General features: G+C 42.7%; 3 protein-coding genes and 1 pseudogene across 8 annotated transcripts in view; 1 reads left to right on the top strand and 3 right to left on the bottom strand.

Moving 5' to 3' along the window:
* Positions 1 to 9,510: 9,510 nt before the first annotated feature.
* LOC139556047 (leucine-rich alpha-2-glycoprotein-like) lies at positions 9,511 to 11,565 on the bottom strand. 2 transcript variants are annotated; one of them, XM_071369532.1, is made up of 2 exons: positions 11,057 to 11,565; positions 9,511 to 10,736 (listed from the first exon to the last, which is right to left on the bottom strand). In XM_071369532.1, exons 1-2 carry the CDS (start codon positions 11,077 to 11,079, stop codon positions 9,710 to 9,712), a joined length of 1,050 nt encoding a protein of 349 aa, XP_071225633.1. In that variant the 5' UTR covers positions 11,080 to 11,565; the 3' UTR covers positions 9,511 to 9,709. The 2 variants fall into 2 exon arrangements, with proteins under 2 accessions (XP_071225633.1, XP_071225634.1); XM_071369533.1 differs by having other exon boundaries at positions 11,062 to 11,565.
* Positions 11,566 to 11,712: 147 nt separating this feature from the next.
* On the bottom strand, positions 11,713 to 13,329 carry LOC139556046 (leucine-rich alpha-2-glycoprotein-like). Its single transcript, XM_071369530.1, has 2 exons — positions 13,195 to 13,329; positions 11,713 to 12,908 (listed from the first exon to the last, which is right to left on the bottom strand). The coding sequence occupies exons 1-2, from the start codon at positions 13,317 to 13,319 to the stop codon at positions 11,900 to 11,902; spliced, it is 1,134 nt and encodes a 377-aa protein (XP_071225631.1). The 5' UTR covers positions 13,320 to 13,329; the 3' UTR covers positions 11,713 to 11,899.
* A 104-nt stretch (positions 13,330 to 13,433) lies between these two features.
* On the top strand, positions 13,434 to 18,668 carry LOC139556048 (solute carrier family 66 member 3-like; annotated as a pseudogene).
* Positions 18,660 to 22,313, bottom strand: part of LOC139556045 (rho-associated protein kinase 2-like) — a 70,161-nt gene continuing 66,507 nt past the window's right edge. For all 5 annotated transcript variants that reach the window (XR_011671060.1, XM_071369526.1, XM_071369527.1 and 2 more), the window contains one exon: positions 18,660 to 21,443. Coding sequence is in view for 1 of the 5 variants with exons in the window: in XM_071369527.1 (XP_071225628.1) it covers positions 21,431 to 21,443 (13 nt within the window). In the remaining 4 variants the exon portion in view is untranslated. The remainder of the gene's footprint in view (positions 21,444 to 22,313) is intronic.

Genomic DNA, 22,313 nt, shown 5'->3' with positions numbered 1-22,313 from the left:
TGGATGAAGTGCTTCAGTCTACAAGCATAGATGTAAATACTGTACATGAATCTGTACGTTGAGTAAGCAAGTACTTACTATACAGCTCATGATAAATTCCCATTCCCGAATTCCTGTCTGAATTCCTGTTCATTGGGGGGCATCCCAGGAAAGTCCAAACCTCTCGGACACTCCAAGGCCATTTAGTAAGTTTCTAACAACCTTACCATCTGTGACACTTTGTTGTCATCATCTTGACCCTGTTCTGATGTCACCACCTTGAGCCTGTTCTGATGTCCTCACCTTGAGCCTGTTCTGATGTCATCACCTTGACCCTGTTCTGATGTCACCACCTTGAGCCTGATCTGTTGTCATCACCTTGACCCTGTTCTGTTGTCATCACCTTGAGCCTGTTCTGTTGTCATCACCTTGACCCTGTTCTGTTGTCATCACCTTGACCCTGTTCTGTTGTCATCACCTTGAGCCTGTTCTGTTGTCATCACCTTGACCCTGTTCTGTTGTCATCACCTTGACCCTGTTCTGTTGTCATCACCTTGACCCTGTTCTGTTGTCATCACCTTGACCCTGTTCTGTTGTCATCACCTTGACCCTGTTCTGTTGTCATCACCTTGACCCTGTTCTGTTGTCATCACCTTGACCCTGTTCTGTTGTCATCACCTTGACCCTGTTCTGTTGTCATCACCTTGACCCTGTTCTGTTGTCATCACCTTGACCCTGTTCTGTTGTCATCACCTTGACCCTGTTCTGTTGTCATCACCTTGACCCTGTTCTGATGTCCTCACCTTGAGCCTGTTCTGATGTCCTCACCTTGAGCCTGATCTGTTGTCATCACCTTGACCCTGTTCTGTTGTCATCACCTTGAGCCTGTTCTGTTGTCATCACCTTGACCCTGTTCTGTTGTCATCACCTTGACCCTGTTCTGTTGTCATCACCTTGACCCTGTTCTGTTGTCATCACCTTGACCCTGTTCTGTTGTCACCACCTTGACCCTCTGTCTCCCGATTCTTTGATGCTCATGCTTCAAAACAAACAGGGTTGAAGAGCAGTAGACGCGTCGGTCAGGGGCCCAGAACCGGACCCCACTAAACCTGTATCAACAACAGCTGTGCGCTCTGTAATAGACGAAAGGTTAAATCCCACCAGGATAGACGGAGCCAGAAAAAATCTTCCAATCACACACACAACGCCCCTCCCCCCCAATCATCTCTTTAGAAGAGATTATAAATGCCCTTTATATGTCCCCTCACATCTTATCTATGAGAGCTAATGAAGTAGAAATTTTCTTTTCTTTGAACTTATAAGACTTAATTATAGTGTAAGAGGGCAGAGAAGGTGTTGCTGCATAGTATATATTTAGATGGCAGCTTAGGCGAGAGGACAAAGATATCTTAACAAAAAGCCACAGCACGAAGGTGTGTGGTCTAATTGCATAGCACAGGATCAGGGAGGAGGAAAAGGTTAGCCAGTATTTCCGCCATTGCAGGCAGACTTCAGCCTGCCAAAGGGTAAGAGTGAGACCTGCCAGTCTATAACTATAGCCACTCTGTAACTAGCTTCCACCTGTCCAAACCGCTCAGATCTACAGGAGGGACTAAAGAGGCTCGGGGCCGACAGAACTACTGTTAAGTCCTTCAACAGAAAGGTGAAACCTGCCAGTTTCCCTCACTACTACTCTCTCTCATTAGCCAAAGCACGTCACTGCCTGGTTGCGGCCGGTGTTAAATTCCTAGTCTGTCATCTCTTGTCTCGTCATGTGATTGTTTTGGCTGCGTTTAGTTCTGCAAGGTCAATGAGATGGATGCCTGGGCTGTACTGCTCTCCATCATGGCTCTAAGAGAAATGTAAAACAACAGTGTGCTCAATTTAAGCTGTCCCAACATTCGCACTCAGACTTTCTTGTTTTGTGTGAGCAATAGAGTTGGATGATAGTCAAAGTTGGCTAGGGTCAATTCAAGTTTTCAACTGAGTCAATTCCAGGAAGTAAGTTGAAATAGCATTTAATGATCTAAAAAGGGCATAAAAAAAAATCTGTTGTTTTCAATTAGGGAGGAATTCTGACCCAAGTTAAGCGTGTGTAAATGGAACGTAAAATCCCTTTTTTTGCACTTTTCTCTCTATGCTTATTCTGACCTTGAACTTAAGCAGGAGAATAGCATGCTATTCACCCTCTATTCCTTTGGGGTGGAGCTCAAGTAAATGAAGGTGTGTCTACAGATACACCGTATTCCGAAATTGACTTTATTCCCTAATAATAACATCATGAATAAAGTCTAGCGAACCTACCGGTTCCAAGTGGAAAAAGCATCTACTTAATTTTTTAAGACAGAAATAGCACCATTCTCCATGCACTTGTAATATACAACTTGATAAGAGCTATTGTTAACAGCTCAATGAGTAATCTGTTTGCAGAAGGGGATTGTAAATATAAATGACAGTTGTTTTAGATCTAGTTTACCTTATAATCGCTGGAGACAAATGTGAAACCAGTCATATGGCAACAATCTGAAGCATATCAACTTATCAACTTTCCCACAGGAATGTTTATGAAATGCTTTGCCATTGTGCTGAATTTTTAATGTACAGACTTTTAATTTTCAGGGATGAGCACTCTCGAATGTCTTAATTATAGGCTACCCCGACTTTCTCTGTTTCCCATTTCTATCATGTTAAAAATGAGTCACTATCACTATCGACCGTCAGTAGACCTAATAACCACACATATTACACTGTCAATTTACTGTTAGTTTCCTTCAGTTGGTATAGTCTGCATTATCATTCCATTTATTTACATTGTTTTTCGTTTACCTTCATCTCCCGCTGAGCACTGACGTCAATTCAATATCTACTTCACGTTGGTTCAACGTAATGTCATTGAAATGAAGTGGAAACAATGTTGATTCAACTAGTGTGTGCACAGTGGGTTGCTTCCTTTGTAAACGCTGTCACGGCTGTGTGGTTTTTGCGGAGGATCATTAGTAACATTTGATTATTTATATATTTTTTAAAGACGTCGGCTCATTAAATCGCTATGGAGCGGAGCGCAGACCAAGCCATAACAGCTTGAACCCGACGCATGGTGCAATACTTGGCCGCTTCATCACACAGTTCCATGGTTGGTGCAGGCAAAAGACAAGGGTATAGCCTGCTATTATTATACACTATTCTGCCTATTATAATTATATGTAATTAACAGCTTCCCCCCCCCCACCGCAGCTACTTGCCCAAGCCTCCCCAGCTTCTCCTTCACCCAAATCCAGACAGCAGATGTTCTGAAAGAGCTACAAAACCTGGACCCCTACAAATCAGCTGGGCTAGACAATCTGGACCCTCTCTTTCTAAAATTATCCGCCGCCATTGTTGCAATCCCTATTACCAGTCTGTTCAACCTCTCTTTCGTATCGTCCGAGATCTCTAAAGATTGGAAAGCTGCCGCGGTCATCCCCCTCTTCAAAGGGGGTGACACTCTAGACCCAAACTGTTATAGACCTATATCCATCCTGCCCTGCCTTTCTAAAGTCTTCGAAAGCCAAGTTAATAAACAGATCACTGACCATTTCGAATCCCACCGTACCTTCTCCACTGTGTAATCCGGTTTCCGAGCTGGTCACGGGTGCACCTCAGCCACGCTCAAGGTATTAAACGATATCATAACCGCCATCAATAAAAGACAGTACTGTGCAGCCGTCTTCATCGACCCGGCCAAGGCTTTCGACTCTGTCAATCACTGTATTCTTATCGGCAGACTCAACAGCCTTGGTTTCTCAAATGATTGCCTTGCCTGGTTCACCAACTACTTCTCAGATAGAGTTCAGTGTGTCAAATCGGAGGGCCTGTTGTCCGGACCTCTGGCAGTCTATGGGGGTACCACAGGGTTCAATTCTCAGGCCGACTCTTTTCTCTGTATATATCAACGATGTCGCTCTTGCTGCTGGTGATTCCCTGATCCACCTCTACGCAGACAACATCATTCTGTATACATGGCCCTTCTTTGGACACAGTGTTAACAAACCTCCAAACGAGCTTCAATGCCATACAACACTCCTTCCGTGGCCTCCAACTGCTCTTAAACGCCAGTAAAACTAAATGCATGCTCTTCAACCAATCGCTGCCCGCACCTGCCCGCCCGACTAGTATCACTACTCTGGACGGTTCTGACTTAGAATATGTGGACAACTACAAATACCTAGGTGTCTGGCTAGACTGTAAACTCTCCTTCCAGACTCAAATTAAACATCTCCAATCCAAAATGAAATATAGAATCGGCGTCCTATTTCGCAACAAAGCCTCCTTCACTCACACCACCAAACATACCCTCGTAAAACTGACTATCCTGCCGATCCTCGACGATGTAATTTACAAAATAGCCTCCAACACTCTACTCAGCAAACTGGATGTAGTCTATCACAGTGCCATCCGTTTTGTCACCAAAGCCCCATATACCACCCACCACTGTGACCTCGCTACATATTCGTCGCCAGACCCACTGGCTCCAGGTCATCTATAAGTCTTTGCTAGGTAAAGCTCCGCCTTATCTCAGCTCACTGGTCACAATATCAACACCCACCCGTAGCACGCGTTCCAGCAGGTATATCTCACTGGTCATCCTCAAAACCAACACCTCCTTTGGCCGCCTTTCATTCCAGTTCTCTGCTGCCAATGACTGAAACGAATTGCAAGTTGGAGACTTATATCTCCCTCACTAACTTTAAACATCAGCTATCTGAGCAGCTAACCAATCACTGCAGCTGGACACAGCCCATCTGTAAATAGCCCATTCAATCTACCTACCTCATCCCCATATTGTTTATATTTACTTTTTTTCTCTTTTGCACACCAGTATCACTACTTGCACATCATCATCTGCGCATCTATCACTGCAGAGTTAATCTGCTAAATTGAAATTACTTTGCTACTATGGCCTACTTATTGCCTTACCTCTTCACGCCATTTGCACACACTGTATATATATACTTTTTTTCTATTGTGTTATTGACTGTACGCTTGTTTATTCCATGTGTAACTATGTGTTGTTGTTTGTGTCGCACTGCTTTTTTTTTATCTTGACCAGGTCGCAGTTGTAAATGAGAACTTGTTCTCAACTGACCAACCTGGTTAAATAAAGTTGAAATAAAAAATGTATTACTTTTTTACATTTTTTATTTACATTCATCCTTTTCACCGTTTTCTTTCTGTCATGCATAAAGACGCTCCAAACCTGTTTTTTTTTAAATGATTTATAAATACTTTCCTAAACCTATATAATCTAGAACTGGTGCTGAACTGGAGACAAATATGCATATATTTAGATGGCTCCCGACTGGTGCAGCGGTCTAAGGCACTACAGCTCAGTGCTCGAGGCGTCACTACAGACCCTGATTCAATTCCAGGCTCTATCACAACTGGCCGTGATTGGGTGGCGCACAATTGGCCCAGAGTCATCCGGGTTTGGCCGGGGTAGGCCGTCATTGTAAATAAGAATTTGTTCTTAACTGACTTGCCTAGTTAAATAAAGGTTCAATTAAAGAAATACAATTAAAATATATCCCTAATATTCTGAACCAGTTCTCTCAATATGTTCTAGGGAGTCTGTCGATAAAATTCTAACTGAAAGGTACACCATTTTTAAGGGATGGCTTAAGATACTGTACAGTACTGATAACCCTATTGAATGAAAACTCAATGACAAAATCTGTTGAAAGGGCAAGTGGGAGGGTTTCAACTGTTGAATGAAATGTATTCAGAGCGCGCAAAGTAGCCGCACCTGCAGAGCTGGTGACTGAATAAATTAAATCTGAATAGAAAATACTGAGAACTGTGTAGGAAAGGTGTGTGTAGGAAATGTGTACATTTCCTAAGTATGAATCGGCCCCTTAATGAACTGAATTTCCATTCACTGTCTGAATTGAAAACAGAATTGACCCCAACCCTGAGTCAGACAACAATGTCCATTAATTATAATCCACATAATAATTCACATTTCTGATTGTTACAGGACTATCTTCATGCTTTAGCATACAGGTGTAGGATCTTAATTTGCTATCATTGAAGTATGATGAGTAGGTTCACCCTTAAAGTAAATTTATGCTTGATCTGAAAATGTAGTCAGACGCTACATATTGAGGGTGTGACGCAATTGCGTAGCCTCCAGAGGCCACATCTTGTAACAGTGAGGAGGTATAGCTACATTGACATGATTTGTGGACGGTAGGTGGGGGTGGATGGTCCTGTATAAACACAAACTCACTTCCTTGACAACTTCCTTCACAACAACTCTGCTCTGTTCCGCGAAGCGCAAGAAGTATGAATTCCCTTGCTGCGCAGCCGTATCACCTTAAGTGCTGCACGGCCAATGCAGATGGCAGATTGACCATGTAGCGCCTTTAAACCTTGCTCTCTCTCTGTGTGTGTGTGTGTGTGTGTGTGTGGCCGTGTGTGTGTGTGTGTGTGGCTGCAGGTAGGTATTTAATGAGCATGTCTCTTCCTCCTCTCACCCAGCTGCAGGTAGGTATTTAATGAGCACGTCGCTACCTCCTCTCACGTTTGATAGAGCTTTGAACATCTACAACAAATAAAATGACCATGAACTGTGGGATTTCAAGGGCGCTGACATAAGAAATCCGACATGTGGGGTCTATTGAAAATAAACGTGTCAATGCTTTGAGTACAGAAAAATTAAGTCTACAGTACATTGATAGGCGTCATTGTAAATAATAACTTGTTCTTACTAGTTCAATTAAAAAATAAAAATGATAGTGGGAAACAATACTGTTTTCCTTTCCCAAATTGCACCCTATTCCCTTTATAGTGCACTACTTTTTACTAGGGCCAATATGGCTCTGATCAAAAGTAGGGCACTATGTAGGGAATAGGATGCCATTTGGGACGCTTCCTCCTGTGCTGTATGCAGAAAGAGTCTGAATGAATGCTGATCTACAGTAGGATCAGTTTGGCCCTTTAGATCAAACAATAGTATTTGTGTCTTACAGGATTGGGATAAATTCCATTTAAATTTAGTCAGTTCAGGAATTAAATTTAAATTCCAATTCCTTTGTAAAAAAAAAAACATCACACATTTTTGGAGGGAATTTCAGTTTTTCTGGGTTTTTCGGAACTTTCTGAATTGGCTGAATTGAAATAGAATTGACCTTACACTGCTCTCGTAACAGCAGCGTTAAGGTCCGTAGTTGTGAGCCATGATCATTGCTTTACCACAATGGCATATGTATTCAAAAAGGTGCCAGGATTCAGACAAGACCTTAGTGGAGAGAGTATTTATATAAGGCACTGTAGTTCAGAGATGGAAGATGACAACCTCTTCATCAGGTGCTATGAATCATGATGGGGTGTATATCAATCAAACACTGTAAATCACAGCAATTCCATAAAGCATTTTTAGCCACAACTTGTTTTCAGTCTATTACTATAAAGCACTATAGCGTTCACAGCATTTTATTGAGATGCCATTCTCTATCCAAATGATTTTGACTGAAATATTTAGGTTGGCAATACGTTTCATAAAAAAAAATACATTTCAGTTTTTCAAATGTAGAATATGAAGTTATTATTTGTATTTATTTTATAAGGCAGAGTTATTGAGCACTTACTAGTCATACTCATATCACCCTCATTTGGAAAATGAATTACATTTTAACTCTTCATCTTGTAATGAACCATGTTTGTTTGGCGTAAAATCAAGATGGCCAAAACTATTTACAAGGACATGAAAAGCCCTGCCAATAACATTTTAAAAGCCCTGCCAATAACCTTTTAAAGGCCCTGTTAATAACACTGTAAAAGCCCTGGCAATAACCTTTAAAAAGCCATGCCAATAATATTTTAAAAGCCCTGTTAATAACCTTTTAAAGGCCCTGTTAATAACACTGTAAAAGCCCTGCCAATAACCTTTAAAAAGCCATGCCAATAATCTTTTAAAAGCCCTGTTAATAACCTTTTAAAGGCCCTGTTAATAACACTGTAAAAGCCCTGCCAATAACCTTTAAAAAGCCATGCCAATAACCTTTTTTTGAATCACTGTCAGTCATTACAGTGCGGCGCGATGCCAGAGCACACACTCTGTCTCGTCCATCCTGATCAGAGAGAAAGGTCACCTGTTCGCCGGGCAGGACGAGCGAGGATGAGTAGGACGCATAAAGATGCACTAGAGATCTCTTATCTTTGCAATCTTTGTCTTTGTCTGATGCCACCAGCTATTGAGGGCTTTTTCTCTTTTAAAGTGGTCAATTTCTTCTCCTATGATTGTCTTGGCAGTACATAGGTGCATACCACCACCTACTGTGCTGGAGTCAAAGTTGGTGATTTAATTGTGGAATGTAATTCTCAGGAGTATAATTCATTGGCTGACACCTCCTGCTGACTTGGATGGAATTATTTAATCCTTCTTTAACCCATAGCAAGTCCCACCCTGTTGGCTACTTCAAAATGGTTAAAGCCCTCAATTGCGCTGTCCATGTTAAAACGGGCTTTGGCGCCCTCTATCCAACTCTATCGTACGATGCCGGGGGGAAACGCTCCGACATCCGCTGCCGTTTCAGGAAGCTATGTTTTCTTCCGCTCTTCAGCAAATATTTATGATCAGGGTTTAATTTTCATAAGTAACCACCTCTGGAGACGTGGGTGCTGCTTTACAAGAGTCATAAATTATTGTGTCTCTCACTTACTGTGATCAAGGTGTCCTGAGGACAGAGAGGCCTGTGCCACATCTGCAGAGGACAAACTCACAGATACTCTCTCTCTCTCTCTCTCTCTCTCTCTCTCTCTCTCTCTCTCTCTCTCTCTCTCTCTCTCTCTCTCTCTCTCTCTCTCTCTCTCTCTCTCTCTCTCTCTCTCTCTCTCTCTCTCTCTCTCTCTCTCTCTCTCTCTCTCTCTCTCTCTCTCTCTCTCTCTCTCTCTCTCTCTCTCTCTCTCTCTCTCTCTCTCTCTCTCTCTCTCTCTCTCTCTCTCTCTCTCTCTCTCTCTCTCTCTCTCTCTCTCTCTCATTAAAAAAACAGGAGAAGAAGAAAGTGCATATCAAAGTGAGACACTGCAGAGAGGGGAAACCACGAAGTTCTGAACATAATGAGGCTATATTAGTATTACCACCACCAGAGCCTAGATCCACCAGGCTGATTGACCTGTAGAAAAGTAGCTGTCACAAAGACATCCTGTCACAAAGGTGTCCATTTTCTATTCATGCATAGTTGTTGTCAACCATGTATTATACATTATAACAACTGTTCAGGACAGGTCACTCAATAGTCTACTAGGGAGTTTATCGTGCAAACACATTGAATATGATGCCACCTAGTGCCAGTGGATCTTATAAGACCGTCCTAAGGGTATCCACAAATATACAGAAGCCTTAATTGAAATGCAAGAGGTGTTTGTCTCAAATGTGTGTGTGTGTGTGTGTGTGTGTGTGTGTGTGTGTGTGTGTGTGTGTGTGTGTGTACATACATACATACATACAGAGAGAGACCTTTTAGCCAATCAAAACATCAAAACAAAGAATAATTTGCAGTTGTTACCTGAAGAGTGGGCCTGTTTTATTTGTCAGTTTTGAGGCCTAGCTCTTTCTTTGTCAGAGACACAACTGCTGGTCCTTAACAACCAGAGCTGGCACATTTCACCTTCTCCAGAAAGAACACTCCCCTGGGTCATACTGAGACACCTCCCCACCGTCTTATTGTTTAAGTGAAAAATATCAAATAAATCAGAGTCCTAGCTCACTGTCAGTTAGTGACATAACTGATCGTTCCTTCAGAGACTCAGGGCTGGCACACCTGATGTCATCGGCCAGGAAAGCTTTCTTCTGATTCTTCTGCAGCCACCTCCACAGGTCCTCCACCTTCTTATCACACACCCAGGGGTTCTGGCTGAAGGCCACCCAAAGATGGTTGCTTGTCCGTGGGGAGGAGAGCTGCTCCAGCAGGGTGTTGGAGATGTGACCAAGCCGGTTGAAGTTGAGAAACAGGAAATCGAGGCGATGGAGCCCCTGGAGGAGAGTCGGGGGAAGCATCTCCAGTTGGTTCTCCTGGAGGAAGAGGTGGGTCAGGTTTGGGGTGTTCCTGAAGGCGGATGGGTCCAGGGCGCTGAGTTGGTTCCCCTCCAGGTTGAGCCTCTCGAGGCTGCTCAGAGGATTCAGGGCCCCCGCCAGGAGCTTCTCCAGGCGGTTATGGGAGAGGTCAAGGTTCTTCAGGTGGCGTAGTTTCTGGAACAGGGCTGTGGGTACGGCCGTCAAGTGGTTCCCTGACAGGTCCAGCCAGGTGAGGTTACTGTTGTCAGGGAGCCAATCAGCATCCACACCGCTGATCAGGTTGTTCTTCAGCACCAGGTTATGCAGCGGAGCGTGGCTGAAGACATATGGTGGCAGGAAGTGCAGGTGGTTCCCTGTGAGATCCAACGTGTGCAGGTGAGGAACAGCTCTGAGGAGATCTGAAGGAAGTGTGCTCAGGTTGTTGTAATATAGTTGGAGCTCTTTCAGAAGGGGCGTGGCCTGTAAGTAGTTGGCAGTAATCGTGCTGAGGTTGGTGGATTGGATGGACAAGGAGGTGGTGTTGCCTGGGAGACCATCGGAGGGGAACTGGGAGAGGGAGGCTTCACTGCAGACCACCGTGGTGTCGCTGGAAGAGAAATGGCAGGTGCACGTGTCTGGGCAAGAGAGGGCGCCATTTCTGCGGCCGCAACAACAGGTCAGCGCACACAGAGAAAGGAGGAACCAGGTGCTCATCTTTCTAAAACTGTGAAACAAAGATAGTTCGGCCTCAAAACATACATGATTTAATATTTGCAGAAGTGTATGTTAACGCAAAAGACATAGGTGACTCGTAAATCATAAGGAATTCCTTAATGCTCTGTAACATCAAGTCCATTATACATGCAGTTTTTTTAATGGATGATACTATTATGATCGGTATCTTTCAATGTTCGATATAAGTCATAAGCCATAAATAATACATAACAAATAACTTGAGTTGTAGTTTTTTTCAGATACAGATAAAAAATATTGTTTGTCAAGAGGATTAAGACACAGTAATTAAATCAAAGTCCTTTAGTTCACCTTACCTGAAGTCCTGCTGTCATTCGTGTTTTGTTGCCCTCATTGGCTTGCTTGTTTCATCTGCTCTTACGACTATTTCAATGCTCCTTATATGAAATATGTGTGTGTGTGTGTGTGTTTGTGTGGGTCAGGCTATGCACCAGACAGAGTAAATAATGAGTGTGTTTAGATAAAGTCCACAACCTGTTTTTGTGGATTTATTGCATAAGGTAAACAAAGAAATAGAAACCTGGGCAACTGGGGAATTTCCATTCTTAGTCATTCATCATACGCTTATTTTTTTTGCTGTAACTATTTTTGGGGTAGTTGAAAACATGACATGGGCACTCTACACAACAACGGCAAAATACCATGTACATTAGCAGTTGAATTACAGCTATTTTTGTCATTTTTTACAGGTCAAATATAAATCTTTGACGTGTACAAAGAGACTGCGGTGGCCTGTTGTTTGCATTTCCTTCAGTTATGTTCAGAGATTAATATCAGCACGTGTTTTAGCCTTTAACATCTGACTACTTTTACCACAATTTTACTTAATACATAATTATTTAAAGGCATATTATTCAGTCAAGACGTGGGGCCAGTTGGCAGGGTATTTATACCCCTCTCTGACAGACTGTAAGGTGCTAGAAAGCAAGGATAGGACACCAAGATAATTCATTTAAAATTCCAATTTAGGTCACTTTTTTATTTACGTGGATGTGTGTATAATTATGATGAAAATACACAACATGCAATAGACCAACATTACCTTAGATTCATTTGAGATAGGAGTTCAATAGACCACAGTTTGAGATAGGTTACAGTGATAATTCATAATCTGAGTGAAAAAGGTTTGATGGATCAGAGTCCTAGCTCACTGTCAGTTAGCGACATCACTGACCGTTGCTTCAGAGACTCAGGGCTGGCACACCTGATGTCATCGGCCAGGAAGACTTTTTTCTGGTTCTTCTGCAGCCACCTCCACAGGTACTCCACCTTGCCATCGCATACCCAGGGGTTCACCGTGAGGTCCAACCCCTGCTCATCAATGGAGTGAAGCTGGTCCAGCAGACCAGGAGGGATGTGGCTCAGCAGGTTATCATTCAGACTCAGGTGCACCAGGTTCGGGAGGCCATGGAACAGGGTTGGGGGCAGTTGTCCAAGCCGGTTCTCCAGAAGAAACAGGTGTGTCAGGTTGAGGTTGTTACTGAAGGTAGACACGTCCAGGGTGCTGAGTTTGTTCCCCTCCAGCGTCAGCCTCTCCAGTTTGGTCAGAGGGTGTAACGAATTTGGCGGGAGCTTCTCCAGGCGGTTATGGGAGAGGTCAAGGTTCTTCAGGTGGCGTAGTTTCTGGAACAGGGCTGTGGGTACGGCCGTCAAGTGGTTCCCTGACAGGTCCAGCCAGGTGAGGTTACTGTTGTCAGGGAGCCAATCAGCATCCACACCGCTGATCAGGTTGTTCTTCAGCACCAGGTCACGCAGCGGAGCGTGGCTGAAGACATTGGCGGGAAGCTGATCCAATGTGTTATCCGAGAGAGCCACCGAGAACAGGTGAGGGACACCCCTGAAGAGATCTGAGGGAAGGGTGCTCAGGTTGTTGTTGTACAGGTAGAGCTCCTGTAGAAGGGGTGTGGCTCTCAGGTGCTGTTCTGAGATGGAGCTGATGTTGGTGAACTGGATGGTGAGGGAGGTGGTGTTGCTAGGAAGACCGTAGGAGGGGAACTGGGTGAGGGGGACTTCATTACAGACCACCTCTGTTTTTCTTGGGGATATGTAGCATTTGCAAAGGGCTGGGCAAGAGAAGGTGCCATGGCAACAACATGCCAGAAACAGGAGAGGAAGGAGAAACCAGCTCTTCATCACTAAGGCACTGAGCAAGGGAAAAGAGAGAGAAATGCTCATAAATGTTAGTTATTCTCCTTTCTGAAATAAAAATTGCTTTGCAATTCAAATGCAGTTACTAAAGTGCTGTGCCTATAATGTTATTACCAGGCAAATAATTGATTTGATTACATTACATGTGGATATTTTCAACTACAGTAGGTTACATTTCTCAGTGCTTAGATCACTAGTATAGGCTAAAGTCATGTCCTTAGGCTTCTGTCCAAAACTATGAGCATATTGATCAATAAAAAGATCTTTGAAATTTCACTTACCCTGGTTTTATAATACGTCTAAAATGATGCTGTAAATTATACCTTCTGTTTTGTATCGTCCAGTCAGAATGGTTGCAACATTGTAGACGGGAATTAGGAAGGTGGATAGCCTGCCCTACAATCATTAATCATTGAGTAAATAATGAGCGATCAGCACTTGGCGGGAACAAACAGTTCCAAAAGTGAATCACGAACCTCTGGGGAAATAGGCCTACATACATCTGTGTCATATTTCTTTCACGTTTTTCAAACTCGTTGATCATCATATAAGCAAGCACAACTATAACTAAACATACAGTATATAGGCTACTGTTGTTGTAACTGTATAGTTTGTCATCCATGTAATGTAATATAACGCTTCTTTGAAAAAAACGTATTCTTTGAAATCCAAGCCATACAAATTCGGGGGCGCACTTCAACGCTCACTTTGAGATGGCCAAAAGGTTATTGCTTGAAGTAATATACTGGAAAAATGCTCGGCCAGCTGTCCAATTCTCTAGGGTAGACTGACTACACGCTGTCAAGTCAATCTTGCAACTAACGGGAGTGATTGGAGACTACAAGTATCATTCTTTTTTACCCAATACCAAGACAATATGCTAACGTCACCCGTAGACGACCCGAACATTTTGTTACACTTGTTAAATTATAGTACATTCTGCTTGTGCTTAGTGTCTAAAATCCGTCGATTGTTCTCGTAGCAAGAGCGAAGTCTTCCAAGGGATTTAGCCTGAAGGGCTTGCTGTTGGAGTTGACTGGGTAAGTTAAGGGACATCTCCACACGTCTGTACTCACATAGCTGTGTTTCAGACTAGCCTATTGGTACATTTATGTAAAACTTAAGCATACATAGTCTAATTTGCACGGATACATTGAGACATAAAAACAACGGGTTTTATTTTAGTTGGGGGGGGGGGGTTCTAGTACATTTAAATGTTTTTGTAATAACTAGGAAGCACCAATGCTGGCTGTTTTGCTATTAATCAACTGGAAAACAGGTTACACCATCAACTACTAAATTAATGTCAAGTGGTTTGAAACATCTCCTCTGAGTAGGAACAGCATATGACATTCAATGTATTTAGTATTTCTTCTAAAGCATACTTCATGAGATATAGGCCCATAACCCATCAAAGATGCATTTCCGATAACGTTTCCAGATGTTATACCGACAGTCCTGTCTACCTTCTGAAATAACTTTGATCACCCCTGAATTCTTCCTCAGCTTTCATCAACTTTGAAGCGACATGTAGGGGAAGAGGGGTTTAAACTAGGCATTCTATACTGTACTGGTCTCAGTATAGCTCGGCTGCAGCTGTGGTGCCCCATTACACTGTCACTCGACCCACTGGTAAATGTCAACTGGAAATGGATGGGGTACAGACTGATGGGGAGCGTCTGACTTTGGGAGAAAGGGGTGAGGGGAACCAGGGTGTCAGTTGGCAGCATGGTAAAGGCAAGGGGAAAGGCAAGGGCGACTCCTAACCCAACACCTAGCTATCTCGTCAATAGATTCGGATTCAGATGTATAGCTAAGGTGTTGGGTTGACAGTCTAAATGTCCCGGGTTCAAGGCCAGGTCAGGACTACCTCCTGACTTCACTACAGTACAACATACTGCTCTACAGAAATCGGACTCCCCTAATCCTAATTCCCTGCAGTACAGTTTTGTGATTTAGTGTGTTGGCATACAGGCAGCCTGTGTGTCTGGTCACTCTGCTGGTACTGGCATCTAAATGCACTGTCTGTCTGCCTGCCTCTCTGTCTGTCTGTCCCTCTGTGTCTGTCTGTCTGTCCCTGTCCTGTCTGTCTGTCTGTCTGTTTCTCCCTCCCGCTCTCTGTCCGTCCGTCTGTCTGCCTGCATGTCCTTCCATTCCAGATATGTCGTGTTTGTCACCTACCAGATTCACCATGCTGCACCATCTTCCACGTTCCTGGAGTACCCGATACTCATTGCCCAAGGTGATGTTGCACAAGATGATGCTATCATGTGCAATGACTCGTGCTATCATGGCATTAGTCATGAAAGGGTGTTCTTCCTTGTGTGTGTGTGTGTTCTGAGTGAAATATATAAAAATAGAGCATTGTGTGTGTGACAGAGAAGAAGATCCTCAAAGGTGAACTTCAGTATTTTACAACTTGATGTTAATGTTTTTTCATCTTGAAAGTATATGGACCAGGAGAAACTGTAATCCGTGGTTTGTTTTTCTTAAAACACCTCTACAGGATCGGTGTCCCCCCCGCGGGACGGTTGAGCTAATGTGCGCTAATGTGATTAACATGAGGTTGTAAGTAACAAGAACATTTCCTAGGACATAGACATATCTGATATGGGCAGAAGCTTAAATTCTTGTTAATCTAACTGCACTGTCAAATTTACAGTATCTATTACAGTGAAATAATACCATGCTATTTTTTGAGGAGAGTGCACAGTTATGAACTAGAAAATATATTAATAAACCAATTAGGCACATTTGGGCAGACTTGATACAACATTTTGAACAGAAATACAATGGTTCATTGGATCAGTCTAAAACTTTGCACATACACTGCTGACATCTAGTTGCCAAAATCTAACTGCGCCTAAACTGGAAACATACATTGTGGCCTTTCTCTTGCATTTCAAAAATGATGAAAAAAATAATAATTAAAAAAGCATGTTTTTTTCTTTGTATTATCTTTTACCAGATCTAATGTGTTATATTATCCATACATTCATTTCACATTTCCACAAACTTCAAAGTGTTTCCTTTCAAATGGTATCAAGAATATGCATATCCTTGCTGCAGGTCCTGAGCTACAGGCAATTAGATTTGGGTATGTCATTTTAGTCAAAAATTGGGGAAAAAAAGGTCCGATCCTTAACAGCCAATACAAACTTAAGCTAACTTTAGCCACAGCTAGCTAAAACTCTATGGGAGTAATACGGGCAACTGTGCAACGTTACAAAAATGGTAAAATCATCTTTAATGTCAAATAATTCAGTTGGTTTGGCCATGATATTTAGAAAATTGTCATGGTTGACACTATACCATTGATAGCCAGCTAGAAGTGGCTAAAGTTAGCAGAAGTTTGTAGTGGCAGTTTAATGAAATCTGAACCATGGGTTACTTTTTATCCTTCCCATAGACTAGTTACAGGGTGAAGAATCATCTAACATCAACTACTGAAATCCCCCTTTAACAAGTCTGTTGCATTTAACTAAGAGGTGTAAATTGAAGCACACTGTATTTTTGTTTTAGACACCGTCCTGCTTCTGCTCATCCTCTATTACAATGGGAAAGCCAAGCACAGCTTGATCTACATTGCACTGTATCCTCCACCCAATCAGAATGCAGATGTCCAGGTAGATTTGACCAATTACAATCTTTCACAGACACAATTATACATTAAAGACCACTGAGAAGGGTGAGCGATGTGAGAGCGTGTATGCTATGTGTGTGTTGCTGAGGGCGATTGCGTTTTAGTTGAAGGGGAGGGAGTCAGTACAAGCGTCTGACTCTCATGACAACCGTAACCAATCACTGAGTACAAGCGTCTGACTCTCATGACAACCGTAACCAATCACTGAGTACAAGCGTCTGACTCGCATGACAACCCTAACCAATCACTGAGTACAAGCGGCTGACTCATGACAACCCTGACCAATCACTGAGTACAAGCGGCTGACTTTGACAAGCCTAACCAATCACTGAGAAATGACAAACATTGCTCACTGTCAGCTGTTGTAGTCTTTAATGTTCCACTCTAGATTTGTAGGGGGATGGAAACTTGTCACACTACAAGATTGGATTATTGATCTGGCTATGGTAAGTATAGCATGTTAGGTCCCACTTTAAACAAACTACAACTTGTAAGGCTTAGTGAAGGATTCATAAACTGTTTATAAGGCCCATATAGATGCTCCAGAAATCATTCAGCTGTTAGGTGACTTGTGTATAGGCCTTAATCCTGTTTCTGAGGGCCCACAGTGGGTGTGCAGGCTTTTGTTCCAGACCAACACACTTGAATCATCCAATCATCAAGCCCTTAGTTGAATCAGGTGCGTTAGGACAGATCTGCCCTCCGGTCTTACCCAGTGGGGCTTAAATCAGGCTGTCATTGTACATTTACATTACATTTAAGTCATTTAGCAGACGCTCTTATCCAGAGCGACTTACAAGTTGGTAAATACAAATTTGTTCTTAATTGACCTGCCTGGTAAAATAAAGGTAAAAATAATAATAATTAATCTTCATGTGTGTTCTTTGTCCTGTTTCTACCCCTTCAGAGCCTCTGTACCTTAATCAGCGCCAGCAGTAAGTTTGCCTCCGCCCAGTGCCTGTACCAGTCCAAGGACTCCTCCGGGGTCAGTGCCCTCGCCTGGAGCATATCCTGCTACACCTGCTTGGGTGAGTACCAAGCCAAGGGAGGGGGAGAGACTGTGGTCCAATTCCTCTACCATTCAAAGTGTGCACTTGTTCACACCCCTTCATGTATTTACAAAGAATGGATTGGTGTAAGGAAATGATGGAAACTCCCAATACTTACATCCAATCCACTGCTTTTAAATCCATGAGGAGTGAACAGGTGTACACTTCAGGTTGAAGAGTAGAGAATCTGACCACCAGTTTGGTACTAGAACAGTAGGCCTCTTCCATTGGTCATGTTGTATTGTGGGGGTCTGAATGCTTAAAGGGATAGTTCACCCTTTTGTAATTTGGGTGAACTGTCCCTTTAATACAGTAATGGAGATATCATTGACTGTTTTGAGGGTTTGTTTGTGCGTGTTTTTACACTCAAATCCTCTGTGTTTCAGCGAGGATGTTCACTACAATCATGACAACAGCAGACATACAAGGTCAGTATCTACTGCCTACCTTGTAGAGACTTGGCAATCAACATGTGATCTTAGTCCATAGAGATGTACTAGAGTTCATTTCATACTTTTGCTGAAACAGGGTTTTGGGCCAAGTGCGTCCTTTACCCAACTCTATGGCTTAGTCTGATCGATGCAATAGATCACATTCTGAAAGCTCAAAAGAAGTTATAAACATTAGGAAGTGAGCCCACAGTGATCAGTTTGTGGCCTTTGGTTCTTTGATTCTTCCAGTTCTCACCCGGTTCGCGGTCTTGTCATCACTCAATGGATTTGTGCTGGCCATGATATTCCACTACAGAAGAGATGTCAAAAAGGTGGAATGAGCTTTGGAGATGAGTCTGTCAGTCACCTGAGTCATATTCTTCAGGCAGCAAACAGAAGAACACAGAATGACACATGGAGGGACTAACTGGACTGTCCAATAAAGAAAACTACCATTTTCACTTGCAAAATGTCCCTGACTTGTGAAACCACAAACAAGGTCTTATCCACTGGTCTTTTGGTCCCAGAACATGGTATTCAAGCAACCCTTTGAAGAAAAGAAAAAAAAGTCTTCACTTTTCCAAAATGATGAGCAATACAAGTAAAACACACAATAAAGAATATTCTCCGTCTTACAGTATTTATTCAGATTTTTTCCAACAAGCCATGTAGTAGACAGGCAGTGATATAGAACATAAATATGAAATATATTGTTCCAGTTCTGTCTGATGGTCAGCATTGTTTACTGAAGCCTGAAAACTGATGGGGTGAAGTCTCCTCTAGGTACAGATCTAGGATCAGCTTCCCCTCCCCCAATCCTAACCTTAACCATTAGTGGGGTAAATACAAAACTGACCCAGGATCAGCGTCCATTGGGGCGACTGCGGAAGAATATTCCCATATTGTACTTCATGGTTCACCTTATTCGGTCATAAAGACAAACACTTTAGCCTGTTTCCAGATCTGTTTGTGCCGTTTTGCCCCTTTGGTTGGTGTTGTTGACAAGACAGCACAAACAGACCTTGGACTAGGCTACAAACACTTTACTCTGATAATGTAACATGATTTGAATGAAGTAATACACTCATCTAAGTATCAATTGTAGACTAACCTCAGATTTCACGCTTTAAAATAATATTTTTTATACATAGCCTATCTTGTAACATTACAGGGAAAAATATGTGCAGTGAAATATTTCGTTTTCGTAAAAATAAAACTATCACATACGGTACCAGTCAAAAGTTTGGACACACCTACTCATTCAAGGGTTTTCATTTATTTAAACTTTTTCATACATTGTAGAATAATAGTGAAGAAATCAAAACTATGAAATAACACATGGAATCATGTAGTAACCAAAAAAGTGTTAAACAAATTAAAATATATTAAAATATATTTAATATTTGAGATTCTTCAAAGTAGCCACGCTTTGCCTTGAAAGCTTTGCACACTCTTGGCATTCTCTCAACCAGCTTCACGAGGTAGTCACCTAGAATGCATTTCAATTAACAGGTGTGCCTTGTTAAAAGTTAATTTGTGGAATTTCTTTCCCTAATGCGTTTGAGCCAATCAGTTGTGTTGTGACATGGTATACAAAAGATAGCCCTATTTAGTAAAAGACCAAGTCCATATTATGGCAAGAACAGCTTAAATAAGCAAAGAGAAACGACAGTCCATCATTACTTTAAGACATGAAGGTCAGTCAATCCGGAAAATTTCAAGAACTTTTAATGTTTCTTCAAGTGCAAAAACCATCAAGCGCTATGATGAAACTGGCTCTCATGAGGACCGCCACAGGAAAGGAAGACCCAGAGTTACCTCTAATGAACTTATCCTCTGCAGCAGAGTTACCAGCCTCAGAAATTGCAGCCCAAATAAATGCTTCACAGAGTTCAAGTAACAAACACATCAACATCAACCGCTAAGAGGAGACTGCGTGAGTCAGGTCTTCCTGGTCAAATTGCTGCAAAGAAACCACTACTAAAGGACACCAATAAGAAGAAGAAAGTTGCTTGGGCCATGCGATACAAGCAACGGACATTAGACCGGTGGAAATCTGTCCTTTTGTCTGATAAGTCCAAATTTTGCGATCTCCGCATGTGTGGTTCCCAATATGAAGCATGGAGGAGGTGGTGTGATGGTGCTTTGCTGGTGACACTGTCAGTGATTTATTTAGAATTCAAGGCACACTTAACCAGCATGGCTACCACAGCATTCTGCAGTGATATGCCATTCCATCCTGTTTGCACTTAGTGGGACTATCATTTGTTTTTCAACAGGACAATGACCCAACACACCTCCAGGTTGTGTAAGGTCTATTTGACCAAGAAGGAGAGTGATGGAGTGCTGCATCAGATAACCTGGGTTCCACAATCACCCGACCTCAACCCAATTGAGATGGTTTGGGATGAGTTGGACCGCAGAAGTGCTGAGATTGTGGGAATTCCTTCAAGACTGTTGGAAAAGAATTCCAGGTGAAACTGGTTGAGAGAATGGGCAAAGGGTGGCTACTTTAAAGAATCGTTTTGACACTTTTTTGGTTACTACATGATTCCATGTGTTATTTCATAGTTTTGATGTCTACACTATTATTCTACAATGTAGAACATAGTAAAAATAAATTAAAACCCTTGAATAAGTAGGTGTCCAAAATTTTGACTGGTACTGTATCTTTGTGGCAATAATACACTGACAGAACACGTATTCCTATATACACATATACCTAATACAGACCCATCTAATTATATAGCTTATGAGGATCACCCAGGCATGTAAAGACACAGGCAAATATATGGCTAGGTCTGTATGTATTTCATCATGACATTTATAAAATAAGGCAGTTTTAGAGCGACCTGCAAAGTATTTCATTTTCTCGATCCATGAAATCATGGAATTGTTCAAACTTGCTGTGACATGCATAGTGTATGAAGCCTGGTGCCAGATCTGTTTGTGCCGTCTTGCCATTGGCATGACAACAGCACAGCAATGGAGTTGGCAAGACAGCACAAACGGATCTAGGACCAGGCTATACTGTAGAAGGCTAGGACCAGGCTATACTGTAGAAGGCGAAACCATTTGGTTTACTGAGACATATGCAAGTCCGACTGCAGTCCTTACATGAATGCAACGTTAACCTGACCCTCTTTCCTAAAATATCTGGCGTTTTGCAGTCTTTGGTTGCATCCAAAATGGCACCTTATTCCCTATATAGTGCAACTACTTTTGACCAGAACCATATGGGCCCTGGTCAAAAGTTGTGCACTATGTAGGGAATAGGGCCCCATTTGAGACACTGACTTTGTCTCTGAAAAGGCAAAGTAGATGTATAGGTTCCACTGTGTTCAGGCTCCAGTCAAAGTCCACATGATGTGAGAGGATTCAGCACATCTTTGTATCATAGAGGTAAACTGTGAAGAGAGAAAATACATTCATTCATATGGCATTTTGCTAGAGGAAGTCGGATTATTCACATAAGAGTGCGTGAAAAACACATACAGACAACAAACAGCTAACAAAACACCAGCCATCAACACCACACACACACCAAACAGCTAACAAAACACCAGCCATCAACACCACACACACACATACACACACAAACAGCTAACAGAACACCAGCCATCAACACCACACACACACACCAAACAGCTAACACACACACACACACACACACACACCAAACAGCTAACACACACACACACACACACACACACCACACAGCTAACAGAACACCAGCCATCAACACCACACACATACACACCCCAAACAGCTAACAAAACACCAGCCATCAACACCAAACTAGCAGCACACAGCATGCAACTAAACAAAGATTTGTTGAGAAGTTCTCTGACAACTCAAACACACATTAACACTGCCTGTGGTGGGATCTTCAGCAGAACACTGCCTGTGGTGGGATCTTCAGCAGAACACTGCCTGTGGTGGGATCTTCAGCAGAACACTGCCTGTGGTGGGATCTTCAGCAGAACACTGCCTGTGGTGGGATCTTCAGCAGAACACTGCCTGTGGTGGGATCTTCAGCAGAACACTGACTGTGGTGAGTTCTTCAGCAGAACACTGACTGTGGTGGGATCTTCAGCAGAACACTGCCTGTGGTGGGATCTTCAGCAGAACACTGCCTGTGGTGGGATCTTCAGCAGAACACTGACTGTGGTGGGTTCTTCAGCAGAACACTGCCTGTGGTGGGTTCTTCAGCAGAACACTGACTGTGGTGGGTTCTTGGGCAGAACACTGACTGTGGTGGGTTCTTGGGCAGAACA

This window comes from Salvelinus alpinus, chromosome 27, assembly GCF_045679555.1.
Source record: "Salvelinus alpinus chromosome 27, SLU_Salpinus.1, whole genome shotgun sequence".
NCBI lineage: Eukaryota > Metazoa > Chordata > Actinopteri > Salmoniformes > Salmonidae > Salvelinus > Salvelinus alpinus.
Note: the sequence above shows the minus strand (reverse complement) of the source record. Positions and strands in the feature narration are given on the sequence as shown.